At 62.3% G+C, this 19,029-nt stretch overlaps 1 protein-coding gene across 5 annotated transcripts; it reads right to left on the reverse strand.

Moving 5' to 3' along the window:
* Nucleotides 1–638: 638 nt before the first annotated feature.
* On the reverse strand, nt 639–18,982 carry DNM2 (dynamin 2). 5 transcript variants are annotated; one of them, XM_039572595.1, is made up of 22 exons: nt 18,744–18,982; nt 14,698–14,771; nt 13,787–13,936; nt 13,378–13,581; nt 13,045–13,143; nt 12,649–12,809; nt 12,408–12,550; nt 11,947–12,082; nt 11,609–11,676; nt 11,251–11,389; nt 10,808–10,894; nt 10,665–10,735; nt 9,493–9,501; nt 9,089–9,140; nt 8,461–8,472; nt 6,200–6,313; nt 4,335–4,444; nt 3,956–4,067; nt 3,573–3,737; nt 2,872–3,104; nt 2,078–2,326; nt 639–1,953 (listed from the first exon to the last, which is right to left on the reverse strand). In XM_039572595.1, the coding sequence occupies exons 1-22, from the start codon at nt 18,902–18,904 to the stop codon at nt 1,887–1,889; spliced, it is 2,616 nt and encodes an 871-aa protein (XP_039428529.1). In that variant the 5' UTR covers nt 18,905–18,982; the 3' UTR covers nt 639–1,886. The 5 variants fall into 5 exon arrangements, with proteins under 5 accessions (XP_039428529.1, XP_039428530.1, XP_039428531.1 ...); XM_039572596.1 differs by lacking the exon at nt 9,493–9,501; XM_039572597.1 differs by lacking the exon at nt 8,461–8,472.
* Nucleotides 18,983–19,029: the final 47 nt, after the last annotated feature.

Here is a 19,029-nt window from a genome sequence, read left to right on the forward strand (position 1 = left end):
TCAGCGACTGGGATGAGTCACCGGGATCAGTTACCGGGACCAGCCGCCGGAATCAGTTACCGGGGTCGCCGCTGGGATCAGTTACCGGGATCGCCGCCGGGATCTCGGATCAGGCGGGGTCCCGGGGTCACCTCCGCCTCAGGCGGCGCCGCCGGCAGCCCTGGGCGGGGCCTCCCTGAGCGGCGTCGCGCGGCGATGGCGGCGCCCGTGGCCGCGGCTGATCCCGAAGGAATTTTGACCCCAAACTGTCCCGAAATCCCGGATTTTGCACGTGGACCCCGGAGCGGGGTCGGAAGGCGAGACCCCCGGGATTGGGGGTGAATCCCCGCGGGAGCTCGGGTCCGCATCGCGGCGTTCCAGGCCGGAGGGGTGAATCCCGCCGGGACGGGCGGGGCAGAGCCCGCAGCCCCCCCTTCCCTGGCGGACCGACGCAAATAAATTGAACTTCGGGCTGTTTTAACCGTTATCCATGAAATTCTGGGGAGCGGGAGCGGGACAAGGGCGGGTCCCGGTGGGAACGGGGGGAGCTGCGCCCTGAGACCCCCCCCGGGAGCCCCCAAATCCCCATCCCCCCCAAAGGGTGAAGAGCGAGGCTAACCCCCCCCCCCCCCAATCCCACACATCTCACTCGGTTTTGATTTTTTTTCCCTTTATTTGGATTTTTTTGCCGGTTTTTAGTTCATTAATGGGACGCGGAGCGGAGGCACTTCGGGGGGACCCCCGGGGGGGGCCGGAGCCGCCCCCCCAAAACCGCCCCCGGCTCGTTAATGGATTAATTGGCCCCCCCGAGCCGGGGGGTCGTTAAGGCACCGGGGCCGGGGGGGGTTGGAAAAATCCATATTATTGCTGGGCCGGGAAGTTTTGTTTTTGTCTTTTTTGTTTTTTTTCTTTTTTTTTTTTTTCCTGGTTTTGGGTTTTTTTGGGTTTTTTGTTTTGTTTTTTTTCCTTTTTTTTTTATACAATTAATACAAGTCTGTAAAAATATTTACAACCTCGGCTCCCAGCCGGAGCCGGCGGAGCGGGATTGGGAACACGGGGGGAGAGAAGGGGGGAGATGCTTCCAGAGCAAACCCCCCCCTCCTCGCTCCGGGAATTCCCCCATGGATACGGATCCCCCCTCCCCCTGCCCCGGGACGCTGCGGCTTCCCGGGATAACGGAGCCTGGGGGGTCGCGGCTTCCTCCTCCTCCTCCTCCTCCTCCTCCTCCGCGGGGTTATTCCCGAGAGGAAATTCCTGAGGTTCGCGGACCGACCGGGAATTGGGTTCATTAGTGAATCCCTCTGGGAATTCCAGTATTTTCCCCACCTCTAAATACCCCGAAGCTCTAAAAAAAAAACCCCCAAACCTGGGCTGCGGCAGGGGAGGAGCCGTGGGCGGGTCTGGGGGAGAATCCCCAAATCCCGCGGCGTTCTGGGGAATATATTCATACAAAACTTGTGGGAGGGGGAGAGGAGGAAGAAGAGGAGGAAGAGGAGGAGGAGGAGGAGGAGGAGGAAGGCAGAGTGGGGATCGGACCATCACCCCCTCGGGCCATCCCGGCGGGAGCGCCGGGAATTCTGACAAAGTGCAATATTCCCCCCCCACCCCAAAAATCCGTCACTGTCCCGGCCTGCGCCCCGGACGGGCTGGGGGGGCTCCGGGAGCAGCCTCGGAGCTGCCAGGATCAGCTGCTGGGACCAGCCATGGAGCTGCCACCGGCCGGGATCAGCCCCGGGATCGGCCCCGGGATCCGGGATCAGCCCCGGGATCGGCCCTGGGATCGGCCGGGGGGTTCCGGGAGGGCTGCGAGGGGCTCGGGGTTCTTTTTCCCCCGTTCTCCCCCGTTCCGAGGGCGGCGGCGGCGGCGGCGGGGGGGCGGATCCCGCGGATCCCCGGCAGCTCCGGGGTTAATCCAGCAGGGACGGCTCGGCCGGGCGGATGATGGTCGGGCGGCTCGGGGCTGCCGGGGGTCTCCTGCGGGGCAGCGGGGGGCTGAGAGCCCGGCAGGTTCCGGTGGGATCCTCGGTGGGACCCCCCCGGAGCAGCCCCCACCCCTCAATCCCAGCCACCGCGCTCGCTCCTCCCGGGATTGTCTCACCTGGGCACTCCCGGTGGGATCCCGGGCGGGATCCGCGCGGGCCGGGCGGGGATCTGGGGCGGGGCCGTGAAGGGGTCGCTGGCGGCGGCGAAGGGGCCGAGGCGGGACGGGATCGGGGGCGCGGTGAAGGCGGGCGGGCCCCCCCGGGCAGCGGCAGCAGCGGCGGCGGCCCCCGGAGCCGGGGCCCGGAGCGAGGGGGGGCGGCCCGGAGGGAGCAGAGCCGAGGGTGGCCGGCGCTGCGGGGGGGGGCTGGACATGGAATGGGATTGGTCATCCGGGAGGGAATGGACACGGCCCGGGATCCCCGAACCCCCACGGGGAATCCCCGGGAGCTGGGGGAGCGATGGAAATCCCACTGGGAACAAGGGAAATCGTCCCTGGGAACACCCTGACATCCATGGGGACACCCCAACACCCACGGGAACACGATAAATCATTCTGGGAAGAAGGGAAATCCCACAGGAACACCTCAAATACCACCTCTGGAAACATCCCAGACCCCTGGGAATACCCCAGTCCTGCTGAAAACACCCTCTGGAAACACCCAAAACCCCTCTGGAAACACCCTCAATCCCTCTGGAAACACCCAAAACCCCTCTGGAAACACCCAAAACCCCTCTGGAAAGACCCTCACCCTCCCAGGAACACCCTCAATCCCCTGAGGACCCCTTGGAAACACCTCAAACCCCTCTGGAAACACCGCAAACCCCTCTGGAAACACCCCAGGAACACCCCGAACCCCCCCAAATCCGGCAAGAAACACCCTGAACCCCCCCGAATCCCGGCGTTCCCACCTGTGTCCGGCGCCGGGCTGCAGCCAGGTGTCGTCCACGGGCGGGGGCACGGGCGTGGACACGGTGCTGGTGCTGATGTCGCCGATGATGCCCAGCGCCTCCTTGAGCGCGTGGTACATGCGCAGCATCTCGTCCCGGCGCTGCGCCTGCTCCGCCGACTCCTCCATCAGGCTGTTCTGGTCGGATGAGGAGTACAGGAACGCCAGGAGCTCCGAGAGGATGAAATCCTTGGTCTGGGAAGAGAAGGGAAGGGCTGGGCAGCGCTTTGGTTTGGGGGAGAGGCCGGGAACGGGAGCGGATCCGTGCGGAAAGCGAAGCGTACGGAATTGTTTGGGGTGGGAAAGCCGGGGAGCGCGCGGAGTCCGAGCCTGGAGCCGCCCTGATCCCTGTCCCCACGTGCCACATCCACAGGTCTGAGGCAAGGCCAAGGGATGGAAAACTTCCCGTGGAAGAGTCTTCCCCAAATCCAACCTGAACCCCACCCCGGCTCCCCTCGAGGCCGCTTCCTCTCGTCCCGTCCCTCGGGAGAAGGGATCAACCCCTGCCTGGCTCCATCTCCTTCCAGGGAATCGCTGGGAACCCCTGGAGCCTCGTTTTTCCAGGCTGAGCCCCTGCAGCTCCCTCAGCTGCTCCCACAGTTCTCCAGATCCTTTTGCCATCCTCCAGCCCCTTCTCCCTGCTCCCAGCCCTTCCCCGCTCACATTGTTGATCATGAGGTGCATGATGGTCTTTGGCATGAGGTCCCGGATGGATTTGTTGATGATCGCGACGTAGGAATCCACGAGGTTCCGGATGGTCTCCACCTGCCGCTCCAGCTGCGGATCCATGGAAAAGGTGTTTTCCTGAGCCCCGTCCTCGCTCTCCGTCTGGAAAAGCAGGGAGTGAGTTACCAGCGGGATCGGAGCGACTCGGGGAGAATCCCCCCGTTCCCAGCCTCAGGAATGACTCGGATCCATCCAGCGGCACCCTTGGGAATTCCATCCTCTCCCTGGCATTTCCCAGGGGATCCCAAGACCTGGACACTCCCCCCAGGAGCATCCCAGGCCCAGCCCTGGAGGGATCGGGAAATGCGGTGGGAATTTACTTGGTCTTTCTCGGGATAAACTCCCGCCCGGAGGAAGGAGGCTTTCCAGCTGTCCACGTCTTCCTGGGAGTCACAGGCCAGCTCGATCTGCCGCAGGTCCTTGTACACGTTCCTGCGGGGGAAGGAGCGGAACCGGGGGTTGGGATCATGGACAGGGCCCCAAATCCCAGCGGAATCCCAGTGTAAGTATCGGATAAGCCGCCGCTTCCCCTGGAGAGTTCCCCCTCTGTGGGGTCCCAGCCTCCTCCAGGAGGAGCTGGGAGCGGTGCCGGGGTCTGGAGGAGCGATGTCCGAGGGAAGGGAAAATCCATGAAAACCAGGAGCCCGTCAGCAGGGAGCGGCTCCAGAGCGACCCCGGGATTCTGGGAGGATTCCCTACCTCTGCTCCGTGTTGAAGATGGCGAAGACGTGTTTGTTGGACATGAATCCCTTCTCCACATCCCTGATTTTCAGATTATCCAAAGGCAACATGTACTTCTTCTCCTTCTCCTGGAAAAGGGGACCAGAGGGAAGAAGGGATGAGCTTCCTTAAGGCCAAGGAGGGGGAATGAACCCCTGGCTTCGGGAATGCAGATCCCAAACTCCCACTGGAAGAGGTTCACCAGGAGATTCCCAGCCCATCCTGTGGAGCCTGGGATGGGGGAATTGCTCCTGAATCCGCATGGATCCCTGGTGGTGCCACTCTGCCTTTCCCAGGGATGATTTGGGATTTGGTCCCTCCGGCTCCGTGGGCAGCTCCGGGATGGAGCTGGATCCCCCCCGGAGCCCACCCTGCTCCCAGCATGGATCCCCAGGAATGTGGCTGGAGCCTCGGAGCCGCTTCCAGCGAGGGGCCGCCGGAACGGGAACATCTGGAATTGTTTAGAGCAGCTCCAGCTCCACTTTGTCTCCAGATGGTCCCAAAAAGTGACGTTGGCCTTTGTGGAGAGGCCACGAACCCGGAGCCGGCCCCCCCCCCCCCCTCCCCACACGATTTCCTGAAAAACCCACAGCGCTTTTCCAGGCGGGATTCGGTGCCGGCGGCTCTGCCACGTCAGGAGGAGACAAAGCCGCTGCCCCGGGACTGAGATCCCCCCGAAAAACGCCCCCGGAGCGCCCCGAGGAAGCGGCCGGGGAGGGGGACGGGCCGGAGGACGCCGCAGGATGATCCCAAGGGACACGGGAATTCCGGGCCGGCGCTCCCAGTGTTCAGACTACCTGTTCAGCTGGGAAGGGATGTACAGTAGTCTGCACATTGGTTACGCCGGCGCGGGCGGCGCCGCGGGCGGACCCCGCAGGTGAGCGGGAATCGCCCCTTTCCCGGCCGATCCCAAGGGCTTTGCGCGGCTTTTTCCAGGGGAGGGGTCGGAGGGGCTGTGCCCCCCTCCCTCGGTGTGCCCGCAGTGCTGGGGCCACTCCGGTTCTTTAGGGACTGGGGGGGTCTGGGAGCGAGGACAGAGCCTCATTCATCCCGCGGCCACTTCCCATTCCAAGGGGCCCCCCTGGAGAGGCCCCGCAGGAAACCGGGATGGCTCCGGGCGGGAATGTGCGGGGGGATCAGTGATTTTGGGGGGGGTTTGGGGGGGCTCGGGGAGTGCCCAAGAGATTCGGCTTTGCCTGGAGGAACAAAGGAAAACTGGGCCGGGATCCCGCGCACCGCGCCCAGCCGTTCCCGGGGAATAAACGCTGTGTCCGTGTCTCCTTTTCCTGAGCCTGTGCTGGGCTCTGGCCCCTCCTGAGCCCTTCCCCCCCTGAAATCCCGGGAAGGGCCCCCCCACAGCCTCGGCTGACGTCAGCGGAGGAGCGGGATCAGCGGGATCGGGGGGCGGGAACGCTGGAAAACCCGAAACTTCCACGGAGGAGCTGGAGCTGCCTGGGCCCTTTCCTGGGGGAAGCCCTGAGGAACCACTCTGGGAACGAGGGGGATCTGGTGCACCCCGGAACAGCCGGAGCGGGATGGAGCCATTCCCAGCTGGACCAGCAAGGAATGAACGAGCAGCAGCCACTCCTTCCCAGACTCCCAGCAGGGAAAAGGGGGGAGCTGCTGGCTCCAGCACCCCAAAATCCCGGGAAGTGAGGGAATCAGGGTGCATTCCCGGCTGGAATGTGACTTCAGAGGATGCCAAGGTTTGGGAACAGGGAACGCGGGATCCTCTCTGGTGATAATTAACCCTGAGCGCTAATCATGCCCCCATCCCAAGGATCTGCCCCTGGAGCCCTGGGAATGGCAGATTCCCTCCCCACATCCCGTTTTTCCGTCCGTACCTCCTCGTCCTTGTACCAGGACAGCGACTCGGCCGTGAGCACGAACCAGTACTCCTTGGAGCCGCCCTTCATGATGCTGATGTTGTTGATGGTGAGCCAGCCCCTGCGGATCACCTGGAGCACACCGGAGCCGGGGGGAAGGAAGGAGAGGTCACAGACGGATTCCAGGGGCAGCCCCCGGAGCGATCCCAAAGCCCGGCGCATCCCGAGCCCCCGGCCCATGGGGAAGCTGGGAGCAGGTGGAGGGGACGCCTGGAGCATTCCCCGCTCCCAAAGCTGGGTGGGAAAAGCTGCCTGGGCCGGCGAGACAATCCCGTGGCTCTGATGGATCCAAACCCAAATTCCCGTCACTGGCAGGGAGGAAAAGCTCCAGCACCCCTTGGATGGATCCCACAGCCCCAGGGATCCACGGACGGATCCCAGAGTCCTGGGGAATGCCCGCCCAGTGCTGAGGAACATCCCACTGGGAATTATTCTCCAGGACTCTGGGCAGGAGGGAGCTGGTGGGGATCCACCGCGGATTCCAAATCCCAGCGCTTCCCTAGCCCAGCTGCTTCCCTGTATCCCAGCATTTCCTTACCCCAGCACATCCCTACCCCAGCACTTCCTCGTATCCCAGCTGCCCCACCCTGGGGTTATCCCACCACAGGTTAGTGCCAGGGGCTCACGGGGTCAGTGGGAAGCGCGGCCGGAGCGGGAACAACCCTCGGGAAGGGGCAGAGATGGGTCGGACACGGAGCTTGTCGTGGCTCCAACAGGAACACCGGGATCCCTCCGGAGACGAGGGGATTCCGGGTCCCTCCGGTTTTCCAGCACCAGAGCCACGACAAATTCCCGGGGCGAGGAAGGAGCGAAGCTGGAGCTGCGGCGGAGCGCGGACGGAGCGCTCCGGGCGCCAGGAAGGACGGAGAGCCCGGGAATTGCGGGGGGCGGGGGAGGGATTTCACCTCCGAGAGCCCAATTCCCGTTTGGGAAGGATCTCGGGATCGGATCCAAGTGGGTTTTAAAGGAACGGAGGCGGGAAGGGGGAGAGGGAGGAGTGGGGAGGATCAGGGATCGGGAAAGGGATGGGAGTGAAGTGAGGAGGGCCAGGGGGATTACTGGGAAAAGGGATCAGAAGGAAAAGGGGCTTGGAAGGAGGGAGGAAGTTCCTTTAAAACCGATGGATTCTGGTGAAAACTGGGATGGTTTTGGGGCTCCCATCCCGAATTCCCAGCTCTCCCCCCTTCCCGTCGCGATCCCGTCCCACAGCTGGCGAGGGAACGGCCCTGCCCGGAACTCTGGAGGTTCCTGGGGTTTTCCAGGAACGTCTGGATGGTGCTCAGAGGGAATGGAAGGGTCAGAAAAAGACCCTGAGGAGTCGGGAAAAGGCTGGAGCTGCGACAGGGATTCATGGAGCAGGAGCGGGATCCCAGGCAGGTCCAGCAGCCTCATAAAATCTGTATTTTTTGAGGAATAAAGGCATTTCTGTGCCAATCCACGGCCGCTTTCCCATGGGAATGTGGTGACCGAGGCCAAGGAGCTTCACCTGCCACTGGCTCCAACATTCCAGCTTTATCCAGATGCAGGATCCATGGGATTATCCTGCTTTTCTTGCCCATGGGGAAAACTGGAAAGGAGGGCTGAGGCCACCCCGAGGCTGTAAATCCCAAACTGGGGTTTGGAAACAATTCCCTCTCAGCCACTTCCACGTTCCTGGAATGGCAATGGGCCCCGAGCGGGGAGCAGTGGGACCAGGATCCACCTGGATCCCAGGCAGGGAATCGCTGCCCTCCCTGTCCCAGGAGGAGCTCCGTGGGTGGAATGCCAGGGCTTGGAGCAGCCAGGCTGGAATTCTGGTGTTGGCTCAACCTCAAATCCCAAAAAAAAGAGGGAATCTGGGGGAAGTCATGAACTTCAAGTCCTCCCCTCCATGTATTCCCAAAGGAATCAAGGGAATCTCATCCCTCCACAGCCGTTCTGGGCTAAACCAGAAAGATTTTGGATTCCTGCTTCCCAAAGGCTGGGAAAACCAGGCACGGGCTGGGATCACCCCAAATCCCCTTTTTTTCCTGGCTGTGGGAAGAGCCAAGCGGGGACAAAGCCGATTTCCCCCGGCAGATCCCGGCTGCTCCCTCTGGGAATCCCATCCCCCTTCTCCCACCAGTGTCCTCCATCCCGGGAAGCGGGAGGGCAGCGTTTCTGGGATTGGGAATGCTGCTCCTGGCAGGGCCGCCCTCGCCGGGTGCTGTCCCGGCATCATCCCGCTCCGTGGTACTTACCAGGATCTCCCCCTTTGGGCGCACAAAATTAAGGGGGAAAAAGACAAAAAAAAAAAGCAGGAAAAGGAGACAGGACAGGAAGGGGGAGGAAGCGGCAGGAGAGGGAGAGAGCGGGAAGCACAAAAAAGGGAGGAAAAAGCAGAAAAACAGCAGAAGAAAACCCGTTACATGCTATTAATGATCATTCCCAGCGTTAATCCCTCGGAGCGGCTTCCGGAGGGAGCGAGGGCCCGAGGCCAGGGAAGGGGCACGGCCGCTCCTGCTCATCCCGAAATCCCCTCGGGAGCAGGACTGGGGGGACACGGTTGCCGGGACATCCTGGTGTTCTCCGGGGACATCCCGGTGCTCTCCTGGGACATCCTGGTGTTCTCCCGGTTCCCAATCCCTCACCCCCCACTCCCGGGGCTGCATCTCCCGCCTGGTTTGTCCCAAATCCCGCTGGTTTCAGACAGGAATTCCGCTCCTGCTCTGCCCTGGAGTTCCGGCTTTTCCATGTCCAAGCCCGGCCTTAACTACAAATGTTTAGGGATGGGCTTGGATCCCGCTGTCCGAGCTCCGGACCGGACATCCCGGAGGGCCGGCCCTGCCCGCTGCGGGGAGCAGGAATTCCGGGAGCCTCCGGCCGTACCTGGTTCGGGATCGCTCTCTTCTTGTTGGTCTGTGTGTTCCGCTGCTGCGCGCTGCGAAACGGGGAAAAAAACAGCACTTTTAGGTCGGGAGGAGGAAGGCGAGAGACAGACGCTTCCCGCCCGGAACACCGCGGGGATGAGCCGATCCAAAGGGGGGAAATTCCAGAGCCCTTTCCCGAGGTTTGCCCAGGAGCGAGTGCAGACAGGGGGGACGGGGACACCGGGATCTCCTTCCTCAGGGATGGGCATTCCCAGGACAGAATTCCAGAGGGGGAACGCCGAGCAGTGGCTGCAGATTCCCGAGGGAATTCCCAGCCCGACCACCGAGAACCAGGAGCTTCCAGAAACACCTAATTCCCCCCGGATTGGGATCGAGCATTACCTGCACCAGAGGGAAAGCTACCTGTCTCTCCTGAGCACCGAGGGGGCGGAACCGTTAGTCAGGAGCGGGAACAAAATCCAGGAAATCCGTTAAAATTCCATCGGGACACCCCGGAGCAGCACACGGGGGGACACACCCACCCCCGGGAAAGGGGAGCCACGGGATGGCTTCCCCGACCTGCCAGGATCCGGGGATTGGGGGCTCCCTGCCTGCCCTGATCCCGACAGCTCTGCCCAGATCCCTGGGCATGGATGATCCGAACTGGGAGAAGCTCCAGGCTCCCAGTTGTACTGGGAGGGGAAACAACCCAGCTCCCAAATCCAGAGGAGTTCTCTGGCTCCCAGAACCAAAGGAAAAGCTCCCTGGTTCCCAATTCCAAAGCTGAACTGGGAGGAGAAGCTCCAGGATCCCAAAACCAAGGCTGAACTGGGAAGAGAAACTCCCCAGCTCCCAACTCCAAAGGAAAAGCTCCATGGTTCCCAATTCCAAAGCCGAGGTGGGAGGAGAAGCTCCAGGATCCCAAATCCAAGGACAAGCTCCCAGCCCCCAGCGGAAGCCTCCCCAGCTCCCGGGGGCAGAGGGGAAGCTCCCGGCTCTCCCAGATCCCGGGGGAAGCTCCCAGGATCCCGTGGGAAGGGGGAGCTGCCGCCGGTACCCACCCGGTCGCCACGTGCTGCTCAGTGAAACAGCTGGGGCGGGAGAGGATCGGAAGAGTCCGGAGAGATAGAGAGAGGTGATGGATCCAAGGAAAAACAGCAGAGAGCAGGAGGAGAGCAAGGAATGTGACCGGAGGCAGAAAGGAGAGACAGAGAAAAAAGGGGGAAGAGAGAAAAAAACAGGAGGAGGAGTGTAGGAATTTAAGGAGCGGAAGGGGGGTGTGGGAGTCTGGGAGCTTCCCAGGTGTGGGGCTGGAAAACACCGGGAAAAGTCACGGGAATGTGGGACAGAGCACAGGCAGCGATTCCCGCTCTGTGACAGCTCCAGGGTCGTTCCCACAGCCCAAACCATCGGGATTCATCCAAATTCCTGCGGCTGGAGCTTTTCCCAGCCCCTCTGCCGTATCCCAAACCTGAGGGAAGTGGGTGCCAAAGGCGCTGGTGTGGATGGGGGTGTGGGAGACTCCGGTTTCCCGCAAGGAAAGCAACCCCCGCAGGCCGGGCATGTGGGAATTCTCCCCCCGGAACAGGACTCACTTGGCAAATCCGATGAAATCCTCATGGTTGGTGTTGATGTAGGAGAGCTCGATGTCGATGAGCAGCAGGATCTGAGGGAGTTGGGGGTTAGGGAAGGTGGGAATTCCCGCAGGAGCGGCGTCGGGAACGGGGTGGGAGCTCACCTGGTCCTTGGTCTTGCCCTCCTGCTCGCGGATGTGGGTGGTGACGATCCGCTCCGTCTCCTCCCGCAACCTGGGGTAGGAACCGAGCTGAAAAAGAGGGAAAAGGCCCGGGAAGAACCGCTGCGGATGGAGCGAGGCAGCAGCGGCGGCTCCACCCTCGATTCCCCACTAAACCCCACAGATTCCTGGCCCGGAAGCTGCGGAAGCGATTCCCGTTCCCACTGTTCCCAGAGGAGCCGGGCGGGCTGTGGGGCACTCCCAAAATCCCAGCCCACCCCTCAGGGAACACAAGGAAAAGCCCAGGAATGCCCAGTTTGATCCCAAATTCTACCAGCAGGGGATTTTTGGGTGGAAGGAGTGGGGAAGGGGCTGGAATGGCTCTGGCCAGAGATCCCTCACTGGTGTCACTGGGCTGACCAGTCCCTCACTGGGCTGACCAGTACCTTACTGGTGCACTGGCGCACGGTGTTGATGAGCTCCTGGATCACCAAATCCACGCATTTCAGGCACGGCTCCTTCAGCTTCACCACCTGCTTCTTCACAATGGCCTCGAACGCCAGGTCCGGCGTGAACAGCCCCGTCCTGGAGCCCACGGAGCGGGAAAAGCGGGATCAGAGCGGGACTGGGATGGGAGGGAGGGATTCCCTGATCCCAGAGAGTGATTCCCTGCTCCTGGAAAACTACTTCAACCTCAGGAGAGCAAATCCCTCTTCCAGGAGAGCAAGCCCTCGCCTGGGATGCTCCAAGCAGCCCCTGGATCTGGGAATTGTCTCCAGGGAAGGCTCCGTGCCCGATACTTGCCTCACCCCATGGATGTTCTTGATGGCGTAGCTGATCTCCCGCCTCAAATCCTTCTCGTCAAATTCCATCTGCCGGGAAAGGGAGCGGGAATCAGGACTGTCCCATGGTCCAGCAGCTCCCGGCCACAGAGGGACCATCCCGGAAAGACCCATCCCAGGATGGACCATCCCCACCATCCCTGGAGCATCACCAGGCTCCAGTCTCGAGGTTTTGATGGAATCACAGAATGGTTTGGGCTGGAAAAGCCTCCAGAGAGAGGGAGGCCTCTGGGGCTCCGTGGGAGCTTGGCCCATCCCACCCAGACCCACAGGAACGGGATGGCCCCACACTGTCCTCACCTTCACAAGCTCAAAAGGGAACCTCTCGTGGAAAATCCGGTTGATCCTGGCGCCCCCGGAGAGCTCCAGGGTGTCTACCTGGTCTCCTGAACCCTCAATCCGCTTCTCAAAGTCCAGCCCAAACTGCTGCACCATCCTGGGCAGGAAAATTGGGAATGAGGGGCTCCCAGAGAAGAAAATTCCCCAAATTCCTCCAGCTGGGGGGGGGGGGGGAGAACGGAAAATCCGGCTTTTTCTGCGGCGTGGGCGGGTCAGGGATGGGCAGGGCCAGCGCTGCCACTTCCCAAGGCAAGCAGGGAGTGCAGGGATGCTCCGTGGGCATTCCCAGCAGAGAGGCTTCCCCCGGCCCTCCCCTCTCCAAGGAGAGCGATTCCCCGAGACAAACAGGAAGGGCGGAATTCCGTGCTGGGGATATTTCCAGCTGGGAAAGGCAAATCCCTTCCAGCTGGAGAGGAACCTACTGCAGCAGGGCTTTGGTTTTCCGCGCGGGGTCGTCGGGGCGGAAGTTCTTGTACTCCTCCACCTCCTTCTCCAGGGAGAGCAGCTGGCTCTGGAGCTTGCTCCGCAGCGAGGGCAGCGTCTCCCGGATGTGGTTGGTGAGTTGCTGCCGAGGGATTGGGGAAAACTGAGCCGGCAGCCCGGAAAAAAAGCAGAAAACTCCGCTTTTGCGGGCAGGAAGGGCGCAGAAAGGGGCTGTCCCACCTGGTTGAGGACCCTCTGGAGGTGCGGGGTGCCCATGCGCTCGGCCATGTGCCGGTAGGCCGGGTGCGACAGGAAGAACTTGCGCTCGGCCGCCAGCGCAGCCCGGATGTCCTTCTTGCCATCGATGTCCTTCTGGCTCCGGTTGACCACCCCGATGTATCCTGGGACAGCCAGGGACATGGGATGGGACATGGGATGGGACATGGGATGGGACACGGGATCGGGATGTGGCCGGAACGGCGCAGAAAGGCCACGTGGTGACATCGTGGGGTGGAAGGGGGACACAGGGACAGGGGGGGACCCAGGGAAGGGCACGGGGCAGGGGTCACACAGAGTGACCGGAGGGGGACGCAGAGGTGACCCAAGGGACACGGGGTGACCCACGCCCGGCCGCACCTCTCCGCAGGGGCAGCAGTTTGTTCTCCAGCACGTCCCGGGCGTCGGTGCCTTCGTCCATCAGGTCCAGCTTGGTGATGACCCCGATGGTCCGCAGGCCTGTGGAGCCAAGGGTTGATCCCAATTAACCCCAGCCTAACAAGGTGGGACACAATGGGCATCCAGCGACTGGAGAGGAACCCCTGGCCCTGCCGGGAGAGGGGACAGGGAGGAAGAGGAGAACAAGGAAATGGAGGATGAGGAATGCAGAGAAGCCCCTCCAGCCCCAAATCCTGCAGGCCCCTGAGCCACGACAGCCCCCAGCACGTCTTGGAGCGACCCCCATCCCTTTACCCTGCGGATCCACTTCCTTGGCCATCTTGAGCGCGTCCGAGTTGGCCAGGTCCATGTTGGCCGGCGTGACAGCCAGGATGAGGCTGCTCTCCCGGCTGATGAACTGCAGGATCATGTCCCGGATCTGGAACTCGATGTCCTGCGGCTGATCCCCCACCGGCACCTTGGTGATCCCCGGGAGGTCGATCAGCGTCAGGTTCAGCACTGCGGGGACACGGGCGGGGTGAGGGGAGGGATCCCCGCTGCCGGATCTGCGCTCACACCCCTGCTCCGGAGCCGGATTCCCAATGGATTCACTCCGGGACAGCCCCGTAACCCCCAAAGCTGTGTCAGGTTGCACACAAGGAGCAGCCGGTGTTGGCTTTTAGGGCGCCCAAATTTTTCTGGTTTTCCCGGAGTTTCCCCTCACCGTGTGGGGAGTACACGCGCAGGTTGATGGGCACGGGGGAGATGCCCTTGTTGGTGCCTGTCACCCGGTCGGTCTCCGCCTCGATCTCCTGCCGCACCTCGTCGAAATCCGTGAATTTCTTGGATTTGCAGTGCAGGAACTCGGCATATTCTGGAAGGGGTGGGGAATGTTGGAAGCAGGGAGTGTTTGGCAGTGCCAGGGCAGGATGGGGACGGATGGATGTCTGGGGAATGTGGAGGAGGGGCTGGAGGACACGGGGAAGGCTCCCTGGATCCCAACCCGCCCCAGGAGAAGGGATTTCGACAGCTCTGGGGCGACAGATGGTGCAACTTCCTTCCTCCTTTCCTCTGTGGGGGGAGAGGGGAAACCTCAGCCCTGCCTCACCCTCCCGCCCCTTCCAGGGCTGGGATCATCCTGACACCTCATCCCTCATCCCACAGCCCTTATCAACCATCCCAGAGCCCTTATCGACCGTCCCATCACTCAAAGTCCGGCTCTTCCCAACCCCCCCTCAGCTCCCGGGAACCACAATGGCTCCAGGAGTTCTCTAGAGGCTTTGGGATTAACGTGGATGCAGGGATTTTTTGGCAAGAGGTTGGTTCAGGGGAAGGGGATGAAGGAATTCTCCCCGGATATCAGGATGGCTGATGTTAGACGAGGAAATCTGGTTGGGAAAATGAGTCACCCCCGTGCCCAGCTCAGCATTCCTCGGTTTTCCTTGACGTTCCTCCGGCCTCCCCAGCATTCCCAGGCATTCCCAGAGCTCTCCCCCGCATTCTCCCGTGATAAGCAGGGGAATCTGGGAATGTGGGGGCAGCGGGATGGACCCGAATGTGTCACGTGGGAGGGATGCTGTGTGCAAACCCCCACGATTCCACCCAGAATGAATTCCCGGTTTTTCAACCCCATACCCGTCTTGGAGAAGATGAGCTGCAGGATGAGAGGCCGACGAGTGACAATTCCAGAGCCACGGGGAAGGAAATCCCTGGAAGGGATGAAAAGATGGGTCAATAAATGAATTAATGCTATTGATTCCTCCAGCACTGGAAAGTCCTGGGAAGGGACTGGAGGCACTGGGAAGAGTGGAAAGGGCTTGGGAACACATGGGATCAATCCCTGCTTTCCTGGGGGAGAGAACAGGACAGTCCTGCGAGTGCAGATCCCATGGAAACCCGGGGATTTGCAAGGCAAAGGTCCCACAGAATTCCTTCTGGCACTGGTGCCTGGAGCTTTTTTTGGGGAATTCCGCCTGGAAAAGGCGCTGCTCTGATGGGAATTTTGGGCTGGGGCTGTCACCACCCTTTTCCCGAGCCCAGGGCAGCGGGAATGGGACGGGGAAGCGCCTGCTGGGAAACGGGAGCAGTAACTCCCTGGGAGCGGCTGGGGCAGTCCCGCAGGGATTGACGGAACCCTTGGGCGGATTCTCCGCTGGGCACGGAGGTGGCATCGCCCAGGGAGCGGCTCTGACGGGAACTGCCCGGCCTGGACATCACGGCAATGACCACAATGAGATCTTGACTCCGTCATCCTGATCCCGGCAGCGCGCCGGAGCTCTCCGGGAAAACCCCGAGCCCTGTCCCCAGCAGCCCCGGGATGAGGGTGACAGCCCCGGAAAAGCACTTCCTGCCCAACCGGGAGGACAGGTCCGGTGGGAAGAGCCCCTGGACAGCCCCGAGCAGCTCCCAGGGTGGGAAAAGGTGGAATAAACCTTGGGGAGGCCCCACTAAGCCTGGGACAGGGAGTGTTCATCCCAGGGGGAATGTGGATCCCAACGGGAATGTCAGCCTCAGGGTGACTCCCACAAGTGCGGTCCAACACCTCTGGCTTTGCTGCTCCCTTCTCCCAGCCCTGATCCCGGGGGAAACGAGGTGATCTCCCGCTCCCAGCCCCGCTGGCATTCCCAGCTCTGTCAGGAAACGGGAGGACAGTGACGCGTGTCCCACACGGAGCAGGTGCCAACCAGCTCTGGCTGCCCCTGCGTCCGGGGTCGGCAGGATCCGAGCCCTGCAGTGACGTGGGAAGGAGCCGTGGGACGTCACCTCCCCGGATCCTGCCGCCTCCCCACCTGCATCCAGGTGTGGCCGGCACAGGGACAAAGGTCTCGGGGTGAAGAAGTGCGGAGGGAACCTCCCAATCCCAGGGAAATCTGTGGAGAAACCCCTGAGCACGGCCCTGGCCCTGCTCGTCCCCACCTTGTCCCTGCCAGATCCCTGCTTGATCTCCTTCCCATTCCTGCCCGAATTCCCGTTCCTCTGGTGACGGCTCCCACCAAACCCATCTTTCCAAGGTAAATCCCAATGGATTTACCCCCGGACACATCCAGATTCTGTGCAGCTACACCAAATCCCTCGGGACGGGTCACTGCCACCTTCACCTTCCCGTGGGATCCAGTTCTCCCTCCGGCAGCGCTCGCACCGGCCCCAAATCCCATTCATCCTAAATCCTGGGGTTTAGCACCACTTTGGGATCTCCAAGGCATCCCACTGGGAGCAGGGGATGCTCCCAAGGCGGGACGAGGATTCCTGGCCACCTCCAGGCCCCAGCCCGGGGTGAAGCCTGGCTGTCCCTTCGGCACAGCCATCCCGAGGGCTCATAATGCCCCATTGAGGTCAGGATCCGCCAGGATTGTCCCCACCCCCGGGTGACAACGGCTCCATTGTCCCCCAGGCCAGAGACAGCTCCGGGAAGGGCTCGGACGCAGGGATTTGTCAGAGCGGGGTTGGGACAAGGCTCCAAAGAGCAGCTGGGGGATGTTGGAGCCACAGTGAATCCCGCTGACGATCCCAGATCATTCCCTCGGAGTTTTCCCACTTAATCGGGGATTGAGGCGCTCCAGGCCCCTCACCACCAATTCCAATCCCCCTACGGATGTATCAGTGAGGCCAGGCCCTTCCCCATGGAGAAATTCCAGCCTAGTTGGGATAATCCATGGATTTACACCAATTCCAGGGCCCTCCACAGGGATTTTGGGCACCAAAGGCCCCACGGGATCCTCTTCCTGTGTGTTTTGAGGGTAAAACACCACAGAAACGGGACGATGGCTTCCCAGCACGGATCCAGGGCTTCCTGGGGGCTCGGAAAAAACCGAGACAAAGCTCCAACAGCTGCAAAAATCAAGAGAACCAACCCCCCACGGGTGGTTTTCGATCCCGGCTCGATGGATCCGTGCAGATCGTTGGGACAATCGGAACAGCCCCGAGGCCTCGGCTCACCCCAGCCACCGGAATTCACGATCTGGAGAAACGCTCAATGCTGCTGGTGTGGGAAAAACCCCCGGTCCCTGCTCAGCCATTCTGGGGTGAGAATCCCAGAATTCCTAAATAGAGAATCCCAGAATTGCTCCTAAAAGCTGGGATAACAACAGCCAGCATTCCTCACTGCCACATTCCCAAGGATACCAACAGGATTTGAGAGAGAATGGTGCTGTGAGGAGGCCGCAGACACCCCTGGGGTGTAATTAACCCTAATTAGCACAAGCTGCACAACGAGGTGGGGAAGGATTCCCGGATGGATCCGGCCTCCGACTGCGACACAAAGGGGTTTAATTACCAGGGATGGTTTTCCAGCTGCGCCATAATTAGAGGCTGCCAGAATTCCCAGGAATTCAGGATGGGGAATAACTCCACCGTTTTCACCCTGACTGCTCCTCTCCCTGCTGGAAGAGCCCAAATCCAGGCTGGGAATCCGGCCTGCACTGGGATAAGAAGGGCAAAAGGCCGGCAGGTGATGGATCCCACCCTGCACTCGGGATCCGCTTGGAGAAAGGCCACAGGAGCAGAAGGATCCAAGCGGGAAAGCCCAGCTGCAGGAAAGCCCCATTGGAGCTTCCAATGGGGCATTTCCATGGAGAAAGGGATGTCAAAACCAGCCTGAAACAGCGGGAAAAGCACGTGGTTGGGTTTTTTTGGGAATGGGAAGGTTCAGCGAAGAGCGGGATGGGGTCAGGGTGGAACGATGTCACGGGAAGGAGGCTTTTGTTGGTGTCCCAGCGTCCGGGATGGGATCCTGTGGATGTGGGGATGTGGCTTCAGGAAGTGACAGCCCCAGCTCAAGGGGCAGGAGAGGACGGGAGCACCCAGCAGGAATCAGCTCCGCATGGATGGAGCGAGTGCCTGAGGGGGCAAAGAGCTGACCCATGGATTGCGGGGGGAGAGACAAAGGCAAAAGGCCGGAGGAGCGGCTCTGGTGCTGGAGTCAAACACCCGTTTCTGCGGGTTTCTGGGATGGTTCCTTTGCCTCGCTGGGAGGGTGGTGAGCTCTGCCCCCCGTTATCAGGGTGGCCCCACTCGGCTCCCGCGCCCATCCCAGTACCGGCCCTATCTCCGGGGCCCAGGGTGACGATGGTGGGGACGAAGGCCCTTCCAGCTCAGCACTCCCAGGACATCCCGGGAGAATCCGGCGGCGCGGGGGGGCCCAGGCACCGTCCCGTGCCGCTGTCCAGGGCACGGTGCCGACTCCGGGGGAGCCCGCAACGTCCACGGAATCCACGGAGCCCCCCGAATCCTTGGAACCCCCCTCAACACCCGCTGCCTTCACCCCGGTCGCGTATTGACCGCCCTGACCCGAACCCTTCACGCCAATTGCGTACGGACCGCCCTGACCCCTTCCCCTCACGCCAACTGCGTACGGGCCGCCCCGCCCCGCCCCGCTGCCGTTCCTCAAAGCGCGTCCGGCCCGCCCCGACCCACTCCCGTTCTCCGCAGGGTTCTGGGCGGGCCCGGCCCGGCCCCGCTCGGGCTCCGGCGGCGGGCCCCGCTCCGGTCCGGCCGCTGGCGCAGCGCGCGGCCCTTGCGCCGTTTGCGCGGCCCTTGCGCCGTTTGCGCAGCGCGGGGGCCGCTCCGCCGGCCGCGCCCTGACGCCGGCGCTATTCCCCAACGCGCTCTACGCCCGCGCCGCCGCCCGCCGCTCCCGCCGGCCCGGCTCGCCGCCGCCGCCCTCGCCGCTCCCGCCCGCTCACCGGCCCACGAAGTTCTCGAGCACCGAGCTCTTGCCGGCGCTTTGCCCGCCCACCACGGCGATCTGCGGCAGGTCGAGGTGGCAGCTCTGCCCGATGGAGCTGAAGGCGTCTTGAAGCTTGTTGACCAGCGGGATGAGCTCCTCCATGCCCCGGTTGCCCATGGCGGCGCGGCGGTGCCGGGACCGCGCTCCCGGCGGCGGCTCCTCCTCACGGGGCCCGCGGCGGCGGCGGCGGCCAAACTTCCCCTCAGAGTCTCCTCATCCGGCACCGCCGGGCCCGCCCCGCT

The sequence above is a fragment of the Corvus cornix genome, unplaced genomic scaffold (assembly GCF_000738735.6).
Source record: "Corvus cornix cornix isolate S_Up_H32 unplaced genomic scaffold, ASM73873v5 scaffold5, whole genome shotgun sequence".
Classification (NCBI taxonomy): Eukaryota; Metazoa; Chordata; class Aves; order Passeriformes; family Corvidae; genus Corvus; species Corvus cornix.